At 53.0% G+C, this 18596-nt stretch overlaps 9 protein-coding genes across 9 annotated transcripts; 4 read left to right on the top strand and 5 right to left on the bottom strand.

Moving 5' to 3' along the window:
- Positions 1 to 1022: 1022 nt before the first annotated feature.
- On the top strand, positions 1023 to 2981 carry J4E79_003941 (uncharacterized protein; the record flags this gene model as incomplete). Its single annotated transcript, XM_049352831.1, has 3 exons — positions 1023 to 1116; positions 1187 to 1369; positions 1495 to 2981. The coding sequence occupies 3 exons, from the start codon at positions 1023 to 1025 to the stop codon at positions 2979 to 2981; spliced, it is 1764 nt and encodes a 587-aa protein (XP_049213210.1).
- Positions 2982 to 3930: 949 nt separating this feature from the next.
- Positions 3931 to 4243, bottom strand: J4E79_003940 (uncharacterized protein; the record flags this gene model as incomplete). Its single annotated transcript, XM_049352830.1, has 2 exons — positions 3931 to 4008; positions 4073 to 4243. 2 exons carry the CDS (start codon positions 4241 to 4243, stop codon positions 3931 to 3933), a joined length of 249 nt encoding a protein of 82 aa, XP_049213209.1.
- Positions 4244 to 5227: 984 nt separating this feature from the next.
- Positions 5228 to 5842, bottom strand: J4E79_003939 (uncharacterized protein; the record flags this gene model as incomplete). The annotated part of the gene is made up of 1 exon (XM_049352829.1): positions 5228 to 5842. One exon carries the CDS (start codon positions 5840 to 5842, stop codon positions 5228 to 5230), a length of 615 nt encoding a protein of 204 aa, XP_049213208.1.
- A 282-nt stretch (positions 5843 to 6124) lies between these two features.
- J4E79_003938 (uncharacterized protein) lies at positions 6125 to 7324 on the bottom strand (the record flags this gene model as incomplete). Its single annotated transcript, XM_049352828.1, has 1 exon — positions 6125 to 7324. One exon carries the CDS (start codon positions 7322 to 7324, stop codon positions 6125 to 6127), a length of 1200 nt encoding a protein of 399 aa, XP_049213207.1.
- Positions 7325 to 8062: 738 nt separating this feature from the next.
- Positions 8063 to 8572, bottom strand: J4E79_003937 (uncharacterized protein; the record flags this gene model as incomplete). Its single annotated transcript, XM_049352827.1, has 2 exons — positions 8063 to 8380; positions 8558 to 8572. The coding sequence occupies 2 exons, from the start codon at positions 8570 to 8572 to the stop codon at positions 8063 to 8065; spliced, it is 333 nt and encodes a 110-aa protein (XP_049213206.1).
- Positions 8573 to 9012: 440 nt separating this feature from the next.
- J4E79_003936 (uncharacterized protein) lies at positions 9013 to 9474 on the bottom strand (the record flags this gene model as incomplete). The annotated part of the gene is made up of 2 exons (XM_049352826.1): positions 9013 to 9332; positions 9363 to 9474. 2 exons carry the CDS (start codon positions 9472 to 9474, stop codon positions 9013 to 9015), a joined length of 432 nt encoding a protein of 143 aa, XP_049213205.1.
- A 347-nt stretch (positions 9475 to 9821) lies between these two features.
- Positions 9822 to 11078, top strand: J4E79_003935 (uncharacterized protein; the record flags this gene model as incomplete). Its single annotated transcript, XM_049352825.1, has 1 exon — positions 9822 to 11078. One exon carries the CDS (start codon positions 9822 to 9824, stop codon positions 11076 to 11078), a length of 1257 nt encoding a protein of 418 aa, XP_049213204.1.
- Positions 11079 to 12283: 1205 nt separating this feature from the next.
- On the top strand, positions 12284 to 13042 carry J4E79_003934 (uncharacterized protein; the record flags this gene model as incomplete). The annotated part of the gene is made up of 2 exons (XM_049352824.1): positions 12284 to 12930; positions 12988 to 13042. The coding sequence occupies 2 exons, from the start codon at positions 12284 to 12286 to the stop codon at positions 13040 to 13042; spliced, it is 702 nt and encodes a 233-aa protein (XP_049213203.1).
- A 925-nt stretch (positions 13043 to 13967) lies between these two features.
- J4E79_003933 (uncharacterized protein) lies at positions 13968 to 18134 on the top strand (the record flags this gene model as incomplete). The annotated part of the gene is made up of 3 exons (XM_049352823.1): positions 13968 to 13991; positions 14095 to 17511; positions 17562 to 18134. 3 exons carry the CDS (start codon positions 13968 to 13970, stop codon positions 18132 to 18134), a joined length of 4014 nt encoding a protein of 1337 aa, XP_049213202.1.
- Between the last annotated feature and the right edge of the window lie 462 nt (positions 18135 to 18596).

Raw genomic sequence — 18596 nt, 5'->3', positions numbered from 1 at the left:
GCCAGCTCACTTTTTGACTTCTTTTGAACGCCGTGATGGTGACCATTTTCGATGAAGTACATGTGGATCTCAGACTGCTCAGCCCCGTTCGCATCGGCCATCGTCTCAGGATCTACGGAGTGGCGAAGACGGTGAGAGCACCGTCCTCCAAGTTTTAGTTGGGTCGGCATCACCGACTTGGAAGACGAAGTTGCTGATTGGAGCCCTGGACATATGGCCGATGCACTCTGAATTTCCTGTGACTCCATCTTTCTCTCCAAAGCCACGGGCCTGCAGGGTTTTTCGATGGTTCTCGCTAGGGTGTAGAGCGCGAAGTGAATCTGTGAAAGCTGTAGCCAGTGACTCGTCTCCAGTTTCTCAGAGCATGACTTTGCCGATCGTGTGGCGTGCTCTCGGTGCGGCCCACCATGCCAGAACCTTGGAATGCTCGCGGATTTACAAGGGGTTATCTTTTGCATTTGCTGCTGTGACGCATTCCCTGGATGTATCTCCAATGAGTTTTTTCGTCATTCAATTGTGTTGCTGCCTAAGATCATAGCCATGTGGTCATATGATGTGAGTTAGTTGTAATGATACCTTTTGAATAGCCCAGACTGAACTTGAACATGTCTGGAGACTACATCAAGATGAATACATGCAAGGTAGCTGACCTGACAGCGATGTAGGCTCCAGGTGTTCAGTTTTCCCTAGGGTGACGTGGAGCCCGAAACAATTGCCAGTAATTCTAGATTGCAAAAGGGAGGCCTGGCAAATATGCTCAAATGCTTGGAGTGGGGGCTGGACCATGCCGTGGTTGACTGCACTGACTACCCTAGTTCAGTCATGTTTGTGAGGCATTAATTCGGGAGGAAACCACGTGCGACCGTTAATTCATGATAGTAGCGACTAACTCTGGGTGACTGCAGGTGGTAAAAGGGAAGTAACGAATGCTAAGCGAGACAGATGCCTCATAAAGACTGACTGCCTATCTCTTTCATTCTTGTTCGCTAACATTTCTAACATCTCTAAGATAATTGCCCATCATGGAGTACGAGTCTTTTTCGGAAAACGGGTACCACGCGTATCTCCCGTTCCCCTTCCCCAGCAAGTCCGACGATGTCGACCCTAGCGCCGCCGGTAAGTTGATCCGTTCCGCTCCGGACTCGGCTTTGCTCGGGATAAGACGCCTGCTGATCTGATAACTCAGGATCTCCATCTGATAACCAGATCCCGAACGCACCCTACGCTCCGCCGCGCAACATGGCCTCGTCGAACAACGCCGCCACACCTGGCTCAGATTGCAGTCCTGCGCCATCGCCTGCTGAGTCCTCGGGAAGCACCTTCTGTACCGCTGCCGAATTTGAACAAGACCGCCGCAGCTCCATCCGACGTGAGTAACGTGATTGCTTTTTCCGCGTGTCCCGCGTACCAGCAGTTCGCCGCGGCTGTTGGCTGCCAGACTTGTCCAACCGCGTGATCGACCCTTGCCCACTTCAACAACTGACACCGACCCAGAACTCGTACCAAGGTCCCCTCCACGCCCTCACGTCGCCGCCACGTTGTCCGTCAACACGCACGCCAATGGCCCCTCGCAGTCGGGCGGGGGGCCTACGAGCATGATACATTCCATCCCGCCCCGACCCAAGCCCGGCCGCAAGCCTGCCACCGCGGAGCCCGAGACCAAGCGCAAGGCCCAGAACCGCATCTCACAGCGCAACTTCCGTGAACGCAAGCAGAAGAATGTGCAAATGCTGCTCGAACAGGTCAACCAGACCAGTACGGAATTCAACGATGCCCGCAACACATGGCTACGGGAAAAACAGCTTCTGGAAGACCGAGCACGGGCTCAAGCACAAGAAATCCAGATACTGACAGAGCGTCTACGCACAAGTGACGCCCAAAAAATTATGTGGAGGAATATGTACCAGAAAGTGAGAGCAGGCGAAGACGTTTGCACGCCAAACTACGAGGAGGACTTTGCTCCCATGCATCCCATGCCGAACTTCGTTCAAATCCGTAGCGCACGCCACGACGCACCGTTCGAGAGCACGCAATCAGGATGCGATCGCTGCACGCCTGAACATTGCGCCTGTCTCGCCGACCTCACCAATGATATGCAACTCCCGGACGAGGCCTCGGCTCGTATGGACGGCATGTCCATGACTGGAGTACTTCGCGGCGGCCAAGGAGAACTCGACCAAGAGAAGCATCCCCACGTCGAGTTCGAAGTCGACTTCACCAACAAGTTCAAGAGCGCATCTACATTCGCACCATCGACGGAGGACAACAAGATTACAGACTGTGGCTTCTGCGAGGGACAAAAGGACATTTGCATATGCGATCCCCCTGCTCGTGTTGACAGCGCCGATGAGGGCATCTCACTCACGCGCATGAAGAGTGGTTCTTCAGCTGAAGAAGCGAAGCCCAACATGGCCATGACCGGACCTGGCTCTTGTGCCGACTGTCAGTCAAACCCCCAGCAGCGAGCCTGGTGTCAGCGAGTCGCTCAGCTCCGGAGCGAGGAAACCCCTTCGAGCTCACGGCGCAACTCAAGCAAGAGCAGCTCGCTCGATATTATGGAACCCAAGGCATCGACCAGCATAGACATGAGCGCCGGCATTTCGTCGCCTGTGGGTACTGGGCGAACAGTCGGTTGTAGCGATGCCTTCAAGCTACTTGATGGTCGAGTTTCGACGGATCCGAATGCCATGGACTGGCGCCAACTAAAGCCTGTTCCGCAGGCTTTCGGACGCCAGGACACTCGCAGGGACACATTCACTATGGAACCCGGCATGTACAGCGCGATGGAGCTGGACGCCAGCAGCATCCTCACTACCCTCCAACACGCCCAGCGTCCTCTCAGGACCCGCCCGTCTGACGGCCCACATGCGCCGCTGATCGAAGAGGCCGAGGAACGGCGCCGAGCTTCTTTCTCGCCCATGACCAAGGCCGAGGATCACGCCATGATGGACGCAGTCTCTCACTACAATATCGACCACTGATAGCGCCCTCCTGTCTTTGCTTTGCTAGATACCCCCACCTTTAGCGGTTCCGCCAGCAATCCGCGGCGTCGATATGCGAGAGTGTCTGTATCCTGTTTCGCATGGTCGTTCATCCGTAACGAGAACACAACTTGAGGGTTTTGACGGTCGCTATGAATAACGACGAGTGGACGGTTACACACTCTTCACTTTCTTGCATTTTGTATCATACCGCATGGCTACTGCAGCCCGGAATTAGACTAATGATTACACGTTTCAACGAACCCAACTACGGGTCAAATGATACTCTTTCAATTCATATATCTGCCTGCATGTGACGACCCTCAGATCTCCGCTCTCCGTAAATGAGTTTTTCAGGATTATACCGAATGTACGTCCGCCCGTGCCCAGCTCCGCAGCTTGGCTCGTCAACTTCCAGGCATGGGCGCAATCACACCACCGCCGAACCTGGGCATCCGTCCTCCGAAGACAGACCGCCATTTCTGGTTCGCAGCCAGTCGCGTCGAATATGTCTACGCGTACAACATTAAGTTTACATGAGCGATATAGGCTGGAGATGGTTCGGAGCTGACCTTGAGCTGTGAGTGGCTGGTCGGGCGTCCGGTGTCGCATCTTATCTGATGATCTGATAAATCTCTGCAGCGCTAAACCCCAAGATGTGAAGAGGGGTAATGAGACCCAACATGCGGGGAGAAGTCTTACCCACAATCTGCGTTCGCTTCTATGCAACATCACGAAGCTTGCAAAGGAGCCAGACAACCGTGGAATGAGGGTAATGTTACACTGATCTAGAGGGGTGTTGTCATTGCACTCCGCTTCTCCTTCCGCACCACACAGCTCGGTGTGTACCGTCGCGCCTGACTGATGTTCAACCCCGCGCCTTCCATGTGCATATGCCGTGGCTCCCTTCTTCCCTCCCTTCCTCCGCAACGCTCACTCAGCATCACCACTACTTCTTCACTCCATTAACGACAATCTCATTCCCTTGGCCCACCCACTGACCATGCGGACCAGCTCTCACAGCGACCTGCGCATGTTGTCAGCATCAACCGTACTCTGACTCTGACAACCCGTTTCTAGCGAATGCATACCTGTACATCGACGCCCCACCGTTGCGCATTGGCAAGAGCAACATTCGCAGCTTCTTGCTCCAGGGTTGTGGCGGCTGTCGCTAGTTTGCCACCGATGGCGCAGAGTTCTCCACCGAGTTTGTTCAGGTCGGCGGCGAGCTTAAGGAGGTTGTCGGGGGTGTTGTGTGACATATTCGGTGACTTGAGTGTGATGGTTTGATGTGGTAGGTTGAGAATGAGGTAGGGTGCGGAGTGAGTGATGCTTAGGCGCTGTGTATATGTCAAGGTTTGTCGCGTAAGAAGTGTGATAGAGTGATGCTAGTTGTCGATGACAATTATGGCAAGAGGATATATGCGTACTTGGCGATATGGAAGGGTGAATGTGTTTGCATAGCTGAACGGCACACTGATCAATACGCAAGCATTCCAGTAAGGAGCGAACGCGCCTCGGCCAGCGACGCTATACTTGAAGTACGTTCAAACATCTTAACATCACACACAAGCATTCCGATCAGTACAGCGGAGTAAGAGAGTTTGTGTAATTAATCATACAGTCTTCACATTGTGTCTAGCCTTTGCCGCCTTCGTGTCGGTGTTAGCGCTCGACTTCGAAGTGGTATATGAGTCTTTGATGCGATACGATAACCCGCTGCCACATCAGCGCAATACATTTGATTCTTTTCCCAAGTATCTCCATTTAACAACACCAATCCGCACACAATGTCCTCGTCAGGGCACCCAGTCGCACCCACCACTGCACAGCGCGATGCAAACTATCACTACAGTCAGCAACTCACAAAGTTGCAAGACGAGATTATGGATCTAAACAAGATCATCGAGAACACTGCTGCAGATCACAGACGTGAGGCACTTCCGCTATATCCCTTACTCTTACTAAAAGACAACAGGCGAAGTCTCGGTACAAGCCCGCGCCATGACCTGTCTCAACATAAAGATACTGTGGCTTACGTACAAACTCGACCCGATCCTCAAGGTGGACGAAGTCACATCGGAGAGGATGGGCAGACTTTTCCCCGAGATTGCGGAGTATTTCACTCTTGATTAAGTGGCGTACTAGGAGAGATGCGTGTATGAGAGCACCAGCATATCAGTGTAGCATGACTAGAATTGTGAGCACATGGGTGCGGGAGACGTAGTTAAGCATCCATATCAATATCATCTTCCTAACCTAGGGTCTTGCTTCAACAGTGCAAGACGCGCAAGTCTCCTCCGCTCTGGCGCACTGATGGGGACAGTTTTCTTCTCTTCCACTTGCTCTGCATGGTCCACTTTCTCCGGTGCAGCTTCATCTTCTGTTCCTGCCCCCTTTAACTTCGTGTCCACTCTCCGCTGCACATCGCGCATGAACAGTCCTTGATCGACATCTTCTTCTTGGCCTTGCGTTGCCAGGTCTCGGACTTCCTTGTCAAGTCTCATCTTTGTTTCTCGTACGATTTCTGCTTTGCGTTCTTTGAGTGCGGATTCGCGTCTTTGTAGCGCTTCTCGTGTCAGTTGGCAGTTTGCGAGTTCGGCTTCGATGATGAGGAATTCGGCGTCTGGTGTGAGGGCTACGGAAGTAGTTGTGTGTGTATCGCTTGTTGGGCTCATAGATGGAGACGGTGGCGGTTGTAGCCCGGTCGTTTCCGGTAATATAGGGGATGTAGGTGTGATGACTACGAGAGGGCCGCTGGTGTTCTCTTCGGGTCGTAGGGCCATAGTTCGGTGTCCGGGTAGAGTTTCCAGAATACCGTGTTTCGCCTTCTTCTCTGCATCGGCTAGGGCTTGAGACATGACGGGATGAAGGAGGGTTGCTAGGGGAAAAGTCATAACTTTGACGTCTTGGGGATAGTGGCAGGCGTTGGAGGAGCGAGACGTGTCGACAAACTAAAGCAGCTTCCCGGTGTTTGCTGTAATCATTGACGCTGGTCAACGCCAGGGTCTGTGGAATGGAAAGTACAGTGTCACAAGGAAATAGTGTGCAGCGTTTGATAGAGTTCATATTTTAGACATTGTTGCTGGAACGTGATTTCGCGCATCCATGTGAACCATCCACCGAGAACACACAATACAGCATCAAGCCTTCGACTCTTCTCGCATCCTCGTCAATGTGTCCAACACTGTTTGCTTCTCAGAGCCGGCCTTGAGCGACTTGATCAGAATATCCTGCTCGCTTTCGGGTGCCATGCCCGCTGTCTCAGGTATCCTTCTATCAAGATTTGTCGGGAAAGGGTATCCTTCAGCGACAACACTGACGAGTGCCTTGAGTTCATCGCTTAGGCCATTCTGTTTATACATTACCAACAATCCCTCCCAGGTCTTCTCAACAAGTGCATGCGTATCGATAGATTCCATCGGCTTACCAAAGGCTGATGAGATCTGAAGCAGATTGGCAGAACGCATGACATTGGCGGAGTCATTCTGACCTGCGGCATGCAACAGCGCCGGGTTGAAGAAAAGACCGTCACCCATCTCCAGCGGCACAGATACATACTTCTCAAGGAAGTAGTCCTGGAACTCAGGGAGGCGGTATGCCATGTATCCTTCTTCAAACTTCTGGCTGAACGGCAGCAATCGCGTCGGCCCGCTCTCCACTGGCATATCTGAATGTGCGACAGCTCCTTGTAGCGTGAGGAACTGTGACGCGACTTGCATCGCCTTCGGGAACTTCGCACAAGACTCGTTATCCTGGAAGCCAATGTGGTAGTCTCTGTGCGAAATCTGGGCCTTCGCGCCTGGCTTCACAATGTTGACTTGTGCTGTGAGGCGGTGGTGTGGGCCGAGCCAGGCTTCAGATATCAGAGGTAGCCATGGGTTTGTGTAGTACTGCGCGAATGACTCTGGGTCTTTTTCGCAGTGTTTCGAAACGGAGTTCCAAATGCGATCGTTCGCGCCGGCTCCAGCAAAGTGGTCGCCGCGTTTGCCGGCCACTTTCTTCTCTTCTGCAATGATGTTTGCATACACGTTGTTTACTTTTTGAAGAAGAGAGACGTCTTTGCAGAGACCTTTGGTGACGAACACGCCTGGTCCGGAAAGCAGGATGTGGTAAAACTCATCCTGTAATGCTGAACGTTGTTCTGGAGAGAGCGAAGCATAGTCGGGTAGATCGTATATCGGCACATTCGCTTCGACCTTGCTTGCTAGAGGGTAGTGGCAGGGCACAGACTCCGTTGTAAGTTTCTTGAACTCGTCCAGTGATGGTGGTTGCTTGACGGAGAATAGCCGAGGTCCGATTGGTGGCTGGTGACCATTGGTGTGGCCGTTCGCGGGATGCATTTTAGATTTCAGAATGTATCAGAGATGTTGTGTATGGCATCGCTCTCAATGCTATATAATCGCGTCGGCTACATAGGTGATAGGTAAGCTTGTAGGATGATGTACCAGACCGGCAATTCTGCCCGCTTGCGGTGGTTGTTCCTTCTTTGGGAAGCGGAGAAGGCGGCGGCCCCACTTACGATTACAAACCCCTTGCGCAATCCATCCTCTCCTCCAGTACCACCTTTCGTTCGACACCGGTTACAATGATCTTTCGCGATTTACTTTCCACATGGGAATAAGAACAGTGGGTAGAAACATGAGCTATCGCGACCTGGTCGCAGGCACTGCTCTCGTGCTTTTCTTCTGACTCCTCGACTTTACCACGGCACAGCGGCACCTTAGTATCAGTAATCATCACAGCCTCTGATCCTTCGCGGCGCGGCAAGCCCACTTCCAGAGCTTAATGAGACCGCAGCCATAGATTTCGCCTTGAAGCACAGCGGAATACCACAAACTCGTCGCCAGTTTTAAGTCTCCATTTGTCATATGCATGTAGGCCGATTGCCCAGGTATGGCCGTACACAGTTTCAACGGTAAAACTCTATGAAGAGTGTATGAGCTACCTAGGTATTATCAAGATTTCATATACTTTAAAGCTCTGGGGTCAATATGATACATCAATCTGCCCCTACGAAGTACATCAGACTCCGACGCGCAGACCATTACGAACAGCATTGCCGATGCCCGCAACCCTCTCTACTTCTCATCCTCTACTTCCTCAACCTCCCAATCCCCATACACAACTCCAGGTCGTCCATTTCGAACACCAGCGCGTCTTGGCGACCCTCCACGGGGTCCAGCATCACGAGGCCCGTCGGAATCCGAAGTATTGTCCGGGGATCCAGTTCGCGGATGATTTCGAGGATCGGGTCCCGGCCCGCCCATACCTCCTGGGAAAAACATTGGGCCACGTGGGAAAGGCATGCCGCCCGGTGGCATCGGCCCTCCTGCACCACCGCCAGCCATGCGCATCTGCTCTGCCATCATCTGTTGGCGATATGCGGCCATGATTACCTGTTCTTGTTGCGCCTCCATCATTTGCTCGCGCTGAGCTCCCATCATCATCGTCGCTCTCATGCGCAGCTGTTCCGCCATTTGCAGGCGTTGTCTTAGCGGCATGCCCTGCATTTGCGCTTCTTCCAACTGCGCTCTCATCTGCATTTCCAGCTGCATCTGTCGCATCATCATGACTATCCTGGGGTCCATGGTTGATGGCGGTGTTCAGCCTCCCGACGTGCTGAGATGTAGTCTAGAGAACGAGCAAGGTTTTTGGCAGTACCAAGGCTGTTTGTGGGCTTTGGGAGTTTCGGTCGTATCGAGCCGGGTATATATTGATTTGCAGAGGTACGTTAAAAGGATTTGTGCCTCTGGCTGAGGGAGATCGCTTTCGCCACAATCAATATTCATGATCAGTGAACGATTGAAGTGAAGACTTCGTCATTACACCGCACCCACCAAGAACACGATTAGAAACAATTTGTCAATGGTACCTGGGTCATCATGTCACGCACGTTTGCGGAGTATATTCACCGCGATATGAAGGTTCCGCAATCGTCACGATCCGAACTTTGGATTTGTCAGAACTCTACTTCACGCTATCTAGCCAACTACCAGTACGAGCTCAGTTGATAAAGCAATAGCATACATCAATTGTCGTCTCGCAGAACCGGCGCCAAAGCAGCTTCCTTCTCCCTCTGATCCATCGCCGCCATCATGCGCTTTAGAAGCTCTGTCGTTCTGTCTGCAGACTCACGTACAACTATCAATTGCGTCAATATCATCTCCCGCCTGTCGGGACCATGTAGCTTGTTGTTGATTTGCTCCATAGTCGCCACGCCCTCCTCATACAGCTGCATCCAAGTCCAATGCTCTACCCACATATGCTTGTTCTCCACCGAGACCTTGGTCCTGGCTTCACTCAGAGCAGCCTTCATATCTTCGAGTAGCTTGGCGCTACGCTGACAAACTGAAGGAAAGTTTTCGGGGGTCAACTTACCGTTGAGGAATTCCTCGGGGAAGGTGTCGATCTGCATAAGGAGGGCTTCGCAGGCCTTGAAGTGGTCAGGGACTTGGAGCTCAATTTCTTTTAATTCGTTTTGGTGTGCCATTTCGTCGTTGGTGAGTCTCAATGTAGCTGGGATGATTGGTTTGAAGTGAAACCCTCGAGGAAGAGGTGTTGGTTGCAAAGGAGCATGCGACGAAGAGAGTGAAGTTCAGCTGAAATATGGGTGGTTTGCTGTAAGGTGAATGTATAATTACGCCTCGAAGGACTGACGACTGGGAAAATGCTGACATTGTCATTGAACAGACGGTACAGTGATTCAGTCCCCATCGTTTGCTACTGCTGCCTATTTACTTGGGGATAGATCTGCTGTATAATAACAGTGCCTCGGAGTGACTTCCTCACAGATCACCAAACCCACCCTCAACCGTACATACGAACGGACAATCAGCAATGTCCCTCAAAGCAGCAGACGAAAGTGAGGCATCTATGCGGGTTCTAAAAAGCAATCTATTTGATGAGTGTAAGAAGATACATACAGGAGTCGAGCGCCTTCTCGAACGAACAAACATCGAGGGAATGACACAGCCACAGCTGAAGTCTGTATATGAAGATGTCGTCAAGATACTCGACCAGTTTACCAACGCGATCCAGATTTGCGACGTCCACATTCATAAATTGAAGACGACAATCCTAATGGATCTAACAGAGCCCCGTTCAATTCTTTCCCTACAAGAGAAGTGGAACAAAGCTCTCATCGACAGATATCTAAAGTCATTACGACAACTTCACAGCCTCGAGCGTAAGCTCAGATACGCCAAAGAGGGGAAGGAGCTATTTGCCCTACCGGATTACGATACTACTGCATATATTCCAGCCCATCCGGATCACGATATAGAATGCACCGGACGTACATTTGTGATCGCGCGCATACTGTGGCTGATGAAAAAGGCCGAGAGGAACCTGGATACATTCCCTGCCCGAGGTTATCCACGCTACATACGCCAGGGGACTTGGCAAGACGATCCAGCCCAGCAGCGTCTGATTCTACCACAAGACAAGAAGTGGATGTTGGCCCCATGTGAACATGAGCTCATATGTCTACCCTCATCCGAGGAATGGTCGGCCTTGTTCTTGCATATCGGCCATCTGACTATCCTCGAGTGGAAATCTCTGGGTGAAACTTCGGCTCATACTATCGAAAGCGGTATGGATATGGGGGATATGAAGTACGTCCAAGGCTTCACGGAACGCGCCACGGACGAAGCAGTAGAGACTGGTTTCGAAGAGTGTGAGATATGCGGACGCAGCTTCTCTGATCAGATTGAACGAGATGATGTGGAGCCAGCTGTGAAGATGATCTGTGGCCATTACATAGGCGAGCAATGCCTTCAGGCTTGGGTCAACACGCTCGCTGCCAACAATGAGGAGATGGATGCATCGTGTCCGATGTGCAGGACTAAACTATGTATTGGAGCATTTCCACCCAAGATTCGAGACCAGGTCTTTGAGTTTGTAGACTTTGTTCGTAATGATCCGGCATTCGATCGAGAGGTCGATCGGTTTCTGCTGAGCGCGACAGAGGGAGATGTGAGGCAGTGCTATGGCCCTGAGCTCGGTGTCATGCTTGCAAAGCTGTCTGTGAAGATTAACGAGGGGGAGAAGATGCTGAACGACATCCTCGACAGCATCGACAAGTTACGAGGGTGAATGTACCAGGTGGGAGACGTTATAGTCGGATAGTACTATACGAGTTGGTTCGATCGCGAGGAATCGATCGTCTCGAAAGGTGTGATGCTCGGAAGATTGATGGGTTGATTGAGTGATAGTATCTATGGTCGTGAGTGTTTTCATGTGCAGCAACAAGATTCGTCAGTGAAGGAAGTAGCGAGATCGTACCTGCGTGGGAATCTGTTGCTCTCAGAATTCTGGACGAAGCGGTCTGCAATCATGCATCGACTCGTGGGCCAGCGAGGAGAAACAGGGCGTGCCACCTACTCTAATTGTCCAACGCCACCGCACGACTATATTGATCTGTTTCCAGACGTTGTGCGGCCGATCCTGTACGACAACGCAGCCTTGGCACGTAGCGGTATTGCAATTGACAAGGAACCTGTCACCTGTCTACCAGGCATCCTTGCGAGAGGAGGAAATTCACGGCGGCTTGGACGTTCCGTTCCCGCTGACATGTGGTGTGTGCGAGTGTGTGAAGCTAAGCTTCCGCCTCATCACCAATCTCATTCAGAACAGTCGGAAGTCCAGACCGTGGCCCGAACGCTACGATGACCAATATCGGCAGCCGACGGACCATTGCTATCGTGAAATCGGATTCGCATCGCGGGTAGTGGGCCACTACACCGCCCGGGTGGCATCCGCGGAACGAATAGGAGAATTCCAATATCGGCGGTTTCTTTTGGTGCATATTCGCCAAGGTGCCAGAGATTCAAAACGTGAAACGCATGATCACCCCAGATCTTGGCGACAGCGGTTTCCGCTGTCGTTGTGTTGGTGTTGTCGAGGCTTGGCACGGCTCTTCCACCGCTTAAATGAGTTTCAACGTGTGGTTGGGACTCCTGTTTTCATTTAAAGTGAGACTAGAACAAAAGAATCGTTCTATGCAACTGGGTACTATGGGCTTAGGATGGCTTATGACGCCTTGGGGGTGGGGTGGCGCCGTGTAGATTAGATGAAGAGAATGGGTGTTGATGAAATTTAGGGACCGAAAAATGGATATCCCTCCAATGGAGCGGAACGATGCGGTGAACTACGCTGGGAGACTGGTTTGTATAAGTATCGCAGTGGTTACCGTGTTGTGAAAATCATCGCAATCATCCAGCATTCGATACCAACCAGTACATTCGCTTCCAACTTTTTACATTCACTTCTTTTGAACATATTCATTCTTTACCATCAACATGAAGGCCTCAATCATCCTCTCTCTTCTTGCGCCCTTGACGGTCGATGCGCACTACATCTTCAACCGCCTCATGGTCAACAACCAGGCCATTGGTGGTGACTATGCTTACACCCGCAAGAACACCAACTCCTACATGCCCTCGTTCACCGCCGACATCGTCAACTCCCCCGACCTGAGGTGCAACAAGGGAGCCAAGGCTGGAGGTGTTCCCACCTACACCGTCAAGGCCGGTGACAAGATTGGCTTCAAGCTCGCTTTCAACGAGAAGATTGAGCACCCCGGCCCGGGCTTCGTCTACATCTCCAAGGCCCCTGGCAGCGTCGCCAGCTACGATGGCAGCGGTGACTGGACCAAGGTCATGGAGAGCGGCCTCATCAACCCCAGCCAGCCCGGTGTCGACACTGCCTGGGACAGCTGGCAAAAGGACCGCCTTGAGTGGACCATCCAGAAGAGCATTCCTGCTGGCGAGTACCTTGTCCGCGTTGAGCACATCGCCATCCACGAGGGCCACGTTGGCAAGGCTCAGTTCTACATGGAGTGCTTCCAGCTGAAGATTGAGTCTTCCGGTACCGGCAAGCTCTCTCCCACGGTCAAGATCCCCGGTCTTTACAAGGCCAACGACGCCGGTATTGCCTTCAACAAGTGGTAAGTTCATCCCAACCGTACGGAATACTCATGACCGACATACTAACATTGTCCCAGGAACAACCCCAAGTCTTACCCCATGCCCGGCCCTAAGCTTTGGAACGGACAGTAAGCGATTCGTTTCGCTCACTGGTGTTCCATCAGGCAGTCAAGTTGAGGAGGAATCGGTCTTTTTCTACACATTGCACGCCCTAGTGGTGCTTACTTTCTACCTTTGCCCGCATTCATAGCGCTCGATCTCAGTAGCTTTTGACAAAATTACAATGCGTTTACCTCAGTTCGATGTTCCTTGATTTGTGTGATGATGGCGATGGGGTGTGAGGCTTGGCATTTGGTCGACAGATTGTGGATCGTGATCAGCCAGCCTTGTATACTCAGCTGGTGACCCGAGCGCAGGCAAGGCGACAAGTCGCGCGCGCCTACTGCCGTTAGACCGCTGTTAGTAGGAGGGCTAGAGGTCTGTTCACATTAGCGTACAACAACAAGGCAGCTGGGTAGAGTATGCCCGATGGTGGGAACATCTGTTCGAGAGCGCCAGCGCAGTAGTTCTATAGCGGCCCAATGCATAACGAAGATGCAGCGTCGCCAATTATGCGCAACTGGATGCGCAACAAATGCGGTTATGCAGGGCGAGTGCGCAAGATGAAGCGAATGTCGCGGTGTAGAGTTGAAGATTGTGTGACGTGGTAGGCGAAGTGGGCCGCAGCCTGGCCAGTGCGGGTCGCGGTTGCCCGGGGAGCGGTCGCTGAATCGTGTTTACCCAACCAAGACGGGACGTCAGGTTGCGATAGGCCCTGCTTAGCTTTACCATACCACATCCCCGCTATCAATCGGGGCGTGACCACAGAGAACTGCTCTCTCCCATTGCTACCATCGACATCTGTCTTTCGCTGGAGCATTTTGCGCGTCCCACACCTAATCGACGCCGCCTTTCACTATTCTAATCGACGCATGTCATCCACGCGCCGTGCATACACCGAACAAGTTGCCGGTCAACACCAAGTACTGTGTAATACAACATCCACATAATACCCAACATGGCAGTCGGCCAGGCGCTTCCAGTGCGCTTTCCTTGCTGGTGCAAAGCTGTCTATTCATGGGGAGGCGAGGTGAGTTCAGACGGAAGCTGAGTTACTGTTGCAACTTATCTGACAACTATACTAGACCAAACGCGATCTCGGATTCATAGAAGGCGACCTGATTGAAGTCCTCAATGCCGGCGATGGAGCTTGGTGGATGGGCCGGTTGAAGCGCGACAGGCGCATGGTCGGCCTGTTCCCATCCAACTTTGTCGAGCTACTCAGCGAAGACTACCAGCCATGGGCGCGCAACGGCAGCGGTGGAAGCATGTCGAGGCAGAACAGTGCCCAGGAACAGCCGAAGCCCGCGCCACAGAAGCAGAAGAGCATGTTCAGGAAGCCCTTCACGGCCTATGCGGCTGCAGGCGCCCCGAATCCAGCTGCAGCGGCGCGAGAGAGGCTCAAGGCCGGCGGCATCAACTCACCGAACGGCAGTGTCAAGACCAAGTCTCCCTACTCGTCGATGAAGAGGTCGTCGATCGAGAGCCGTGACAGCCCGTCGCCGGCCACGTCGACGAGGAAACAGTCGAATCTGCGCGCAGTGTCACCGCGACCCGCCTCCAAGAGGACGCCCGTAGCACGAGCTGTATCGCCAGCACCACCCTCACGACACGGCTCGCACGCACGCGCACCCTCTCCCGCACCGCCCGCCGAATACCGCTACCAACCACGCGCCGTCTCACCAGCACCTCCCATCCGACGCGGCTCGTATATCCCGCCACAGGCTTCTGCACCTCCAGCCCAATATCAGTACCAGCCTCGTGAAGTGTCACCTGCGCCCCCCATACAACATCGCAACTACGCCAGAGCTGCATCTCCAGCTCCCCCACAACAGATACAAGGCCTATACCGAACAGCTTCGCCAGCACCTCCGAGACAACATCAAGACTATTACCGGGCAGCGTCGCCGATTCCTCCACGACAAAGTCAGGATCTATACCGCGCAGCCTCACCAGCACCCCCAGTTCACTACCAGCAGCACTCGAGAGCTGTTTCTCCTGCGCCCTCGTTCCAGTACCGAGCATACGACCGTGGACCTTCGCCAGCCCCATCGTTTGGCGAGCGTTCGCGTGCTGCCTCGCCAGCCCCCTCGATCCAATACCGCGCATACGACCGAGGCCCATCGCCATCTCCTTACCAACACCAACTCGATTACGACGACCACAGCCGCGGTCCATCGCCTGCGCCTTACGATGACGAATTCGAAGCAGACGTTGGCTCGCCGCCACCTCCACCACCACCACCGCATCGTGTAGCCTACGACCACAGCAGAGCTCCATCTCCCGCGCCTCCTTCACACAACGGCTTCATCACACCCGAACCGCCCTCGCCTGACCCAAGAACACGTGCAGGCCACTTCACACCTTCCCCGCTCACGGCAGCGATGGACGATGTCATGACGTCTCTGCAGGATATGACAACGTCAAACAGTAACGAATCGCCAGAAGACTCTCCAACTCCAGCGAACCCGTGGTCTCCAGAGGCATTCGACCAAGTGTACCAAGAGTCAGCGAAGAAGGTCAGGGCACAGTCCGCGATGGACCAGGGTGATGAGGATGAAGAGGAAGGCCTGCCAGACGTCAACAACTACATGAAGCGCATGGAGAGTCGTCTGAGGCGAATGAAACAGCAGGAACAAGCCAGGAACGGTGAACTCTTCATTGGCGACGATGAAGGACCAACTGTACCTTTGAAAAGCTCCCATCAGAGGCCTGGATCCTCGAGGGCAGACACTGACCCAGAAATTCAACGAAAGGGCTCGAAACTGCTTAACCACCGCAAGTCTGCTTACAACATGGGACGTAATGCCCTTGGACGAACATTTACGAGCAAAACGAACTCTACGACTACGACCCATACCAGCAGCAGCACTGATCGCAGCTTGATGTCTGGACACTCTGCGACGAACATGAGTGCTACAAGCGCCGGAAGCTACTACCGCAAGAAGTTTGGCAAAGACCGACCGAAGAGCGTAATGAACACGAAGGACACAGCTGGGAAGGGATACGGCTTCGACGATGGACGACCAGAGACGCCCTTTACTGGTGTCACATATCACTCCAGCCACGCTTCGCAGCCACGACCTGGTTCCAGCGATAACCAGCAAGCTGAGATTAGCACACCAGCAACAGACGATCCGGATCCGCTTGGTGGACTGAGGCAGCCTTTGAAGACGAAGCGCAGCGGCTTCTTCCGCAAGATGATAGACACGGCGAAGACTCAGGCGGCAAATGCTCGTAGCACCATCGACACGATAAGCAGACCAGGATCCCGGGCTGCTAGCCGAGCAGCGGGTCGTGCAACCAGTCGCGCCGCAAGCCGGATGGACAGCAATGAGTCAACAGGCATCGAAGGAGGCAAAGCGACCCACACGGCAAACCCCTCGAGAGATACGGGCCTGGGTACGGTGGATTGGGTACAAGTCCGCCGTGACGTCAACCGATCCAACTCTCTCAGCAAGAACGAGCGTGCGGAGCGAGCCGAACGATGCCAAATGATGGATATCCCCGTCTTGAACCCGATTGAGATCTTGTACGAGTCGGCGGAAGGCGACGAGGGTCTTGATGGCCTTCCCATCACCGAGCCTACCGATTTCGCAGCTTCCAGTCTTAGCCACGTTGACAAAAGCACGCGTTTCATCAACAGCGTTCCTCTTGGAACTAACCCGGCAACCTTGGCTCAGGCATACGTTTGCCGACCTTACCGGAGCGATATGCAACGATTACGGGCCATCTTTACCTGGGTCAGCGAGCGTATCGCGTGGGAAGACGACTTCGAAGGCGAGATGGACCCGAAGCATGTGATTCAGGGCAAGCGTGGATGCTCTCAAGAGATCGCAATGGTTGTGGCAGAGATGTGCGCTTCTGTTGGGATGCATGCTGAAGTTGTTCGTGGCTATCTGAAGACGCCTGGCGAACCTCTGGATCTGGAAAGCGTTGCCCGACCTAATCACTTCTGGAACGCTGTCATCGTTGAGGGCGAGTGGCGTATCATGGACTGCTCGCTTGCTGGGCCTACAAATCCAAAGCGAGTCCACTACTCAACGGCGGGATCATCCGTGGCGGAGACGTGGTACTTCCTCGCTCGTCCCATGGAGATTTGCTATTCTCATGTTCCGCTCCTGCCCGAACAGCAACACATCTGCCCCCCACAGCCTCATGAGGTGCTGATGGCTCTTCCTTGCGCAACCCCAGCTTATTTCCGCCACGGTCTCAACATGGTCAACTTTGACACTAGCCTTCTCAATTTGGACAATCTCGAGATGGGTCACGTGTATATTGACGTACCGGAAGACGTAGAATGCGTTGCGGAAGTCGAGGCAAGATCTTACTCTCAAGACATGGACGGCGATTTTTTCGAAAGCGGTGAAATTGTCAAAAAGCCGGCATTGGCCCAAGCTGAATGGTACGGCGGCCAGAAGAGGTATACCGTCAAGGCTCTTCTACCGGGTGATGGAGGTCAGGGTGTCCTGAAAATCTATGCAGGACCTCGGGGACTCATGGTAAGTTGATTCTATGACACTGTCAATATATGCATACTAACGTTTCCCAGCACTCAAACAAGATGAACCCTCATAACCTGGCGATCGGCCTTCCAATGACGCATACCGGCACCAACCCTCCGTACTCGTTTTTGACACTACACCCTACGCCCCATGCCCAACGAAACGATCTCTATGTTGCTCAGCCACAGTGCGCCAATTTGGCTCTAAACAACACCTTCGTCTTTTGCGTGCGCCAGCATCCATCATCCCTAACAAAGTCGCCCGAACCCAGTCCTGCGATGCACGGCCGAGCGTCGCCAAATCCCTTTGCCCGTCCTGCTTCTGCTATGAGCATGCAGAGCATCTCAGCTACTGGCTCCAATTACACAAACCCATCACAAAGCTCTTCCGGATCAGCAGACAGTAGGAGCAACAAACCCGCTAAGCTAGCCGTACAAACACCTTCTGGCAAGATTATCCGCCTGACGAGAAAGACGGAGCACATGAGCAGTACCAACGATGCCGACGGTACGGCTTGGGAGACGATCATCAAGATCGGAGAGAAGGGCACATGGCGAGGCTTGGTACTTGCCGACCGAAGCGCGAGGTGGTGTGTCTTCGCTCAGTGGGAGTGTGCTTGATTTTGTTGCGACTTTTCTCTTCAAAGTACGTATTATGACTTGTAATGATAGCGTTTGGTTATAGTATGACCGCGACGGCCGTTACGGCGCTTTTGCATTACTCGGCGTTTCTGTAGGATATGGGGTGTGAGAATACTATTATGGCGTTTTTGGTAACAAGGCAATGTTTGAGCTTTCCAATTGTGATGTGTGATGAATGCGACAGGAAAGATCGAGTCATCGCAATGATCAGCCCGTACCAAGATCAGGTTGTATTTTGAGTCAAATGTGCATTCTACCCTTGTTGGTGAGTCAGCTTGATGTATATAATATCCTCCAAGAAGTTGTCGATGCAGAGAAATCCCCTGTAGTGACTCGTACCTGCCAAGCTCGGCGATAAGAAGCTGCCCCGCGTCATCAGTCAACCCCACCACGTCTTTTTCCCAACCCCAAAGACTGTCCGACGACAACACCATACGCGCA

The sequence above is a fragment of the Alternaria viburni genome, assembly GCF_023758015.1.
Source record: "Alternaria viburni strain BMP 2772 chromosome Unknown scaffold_6, whole genome shotgun sequence".
NCBI lineage: Eukaryota > Fungi > Ascomycota > Dothideomycetes > Pleosporales > Pleosporaceae > Alternaria > Alternaria viburni.
The sequence above is the reverse complement of the archived record's forward strand: the minus strand, read 5'-3'. Positions and strand labels throughout refer to the sequence as shown.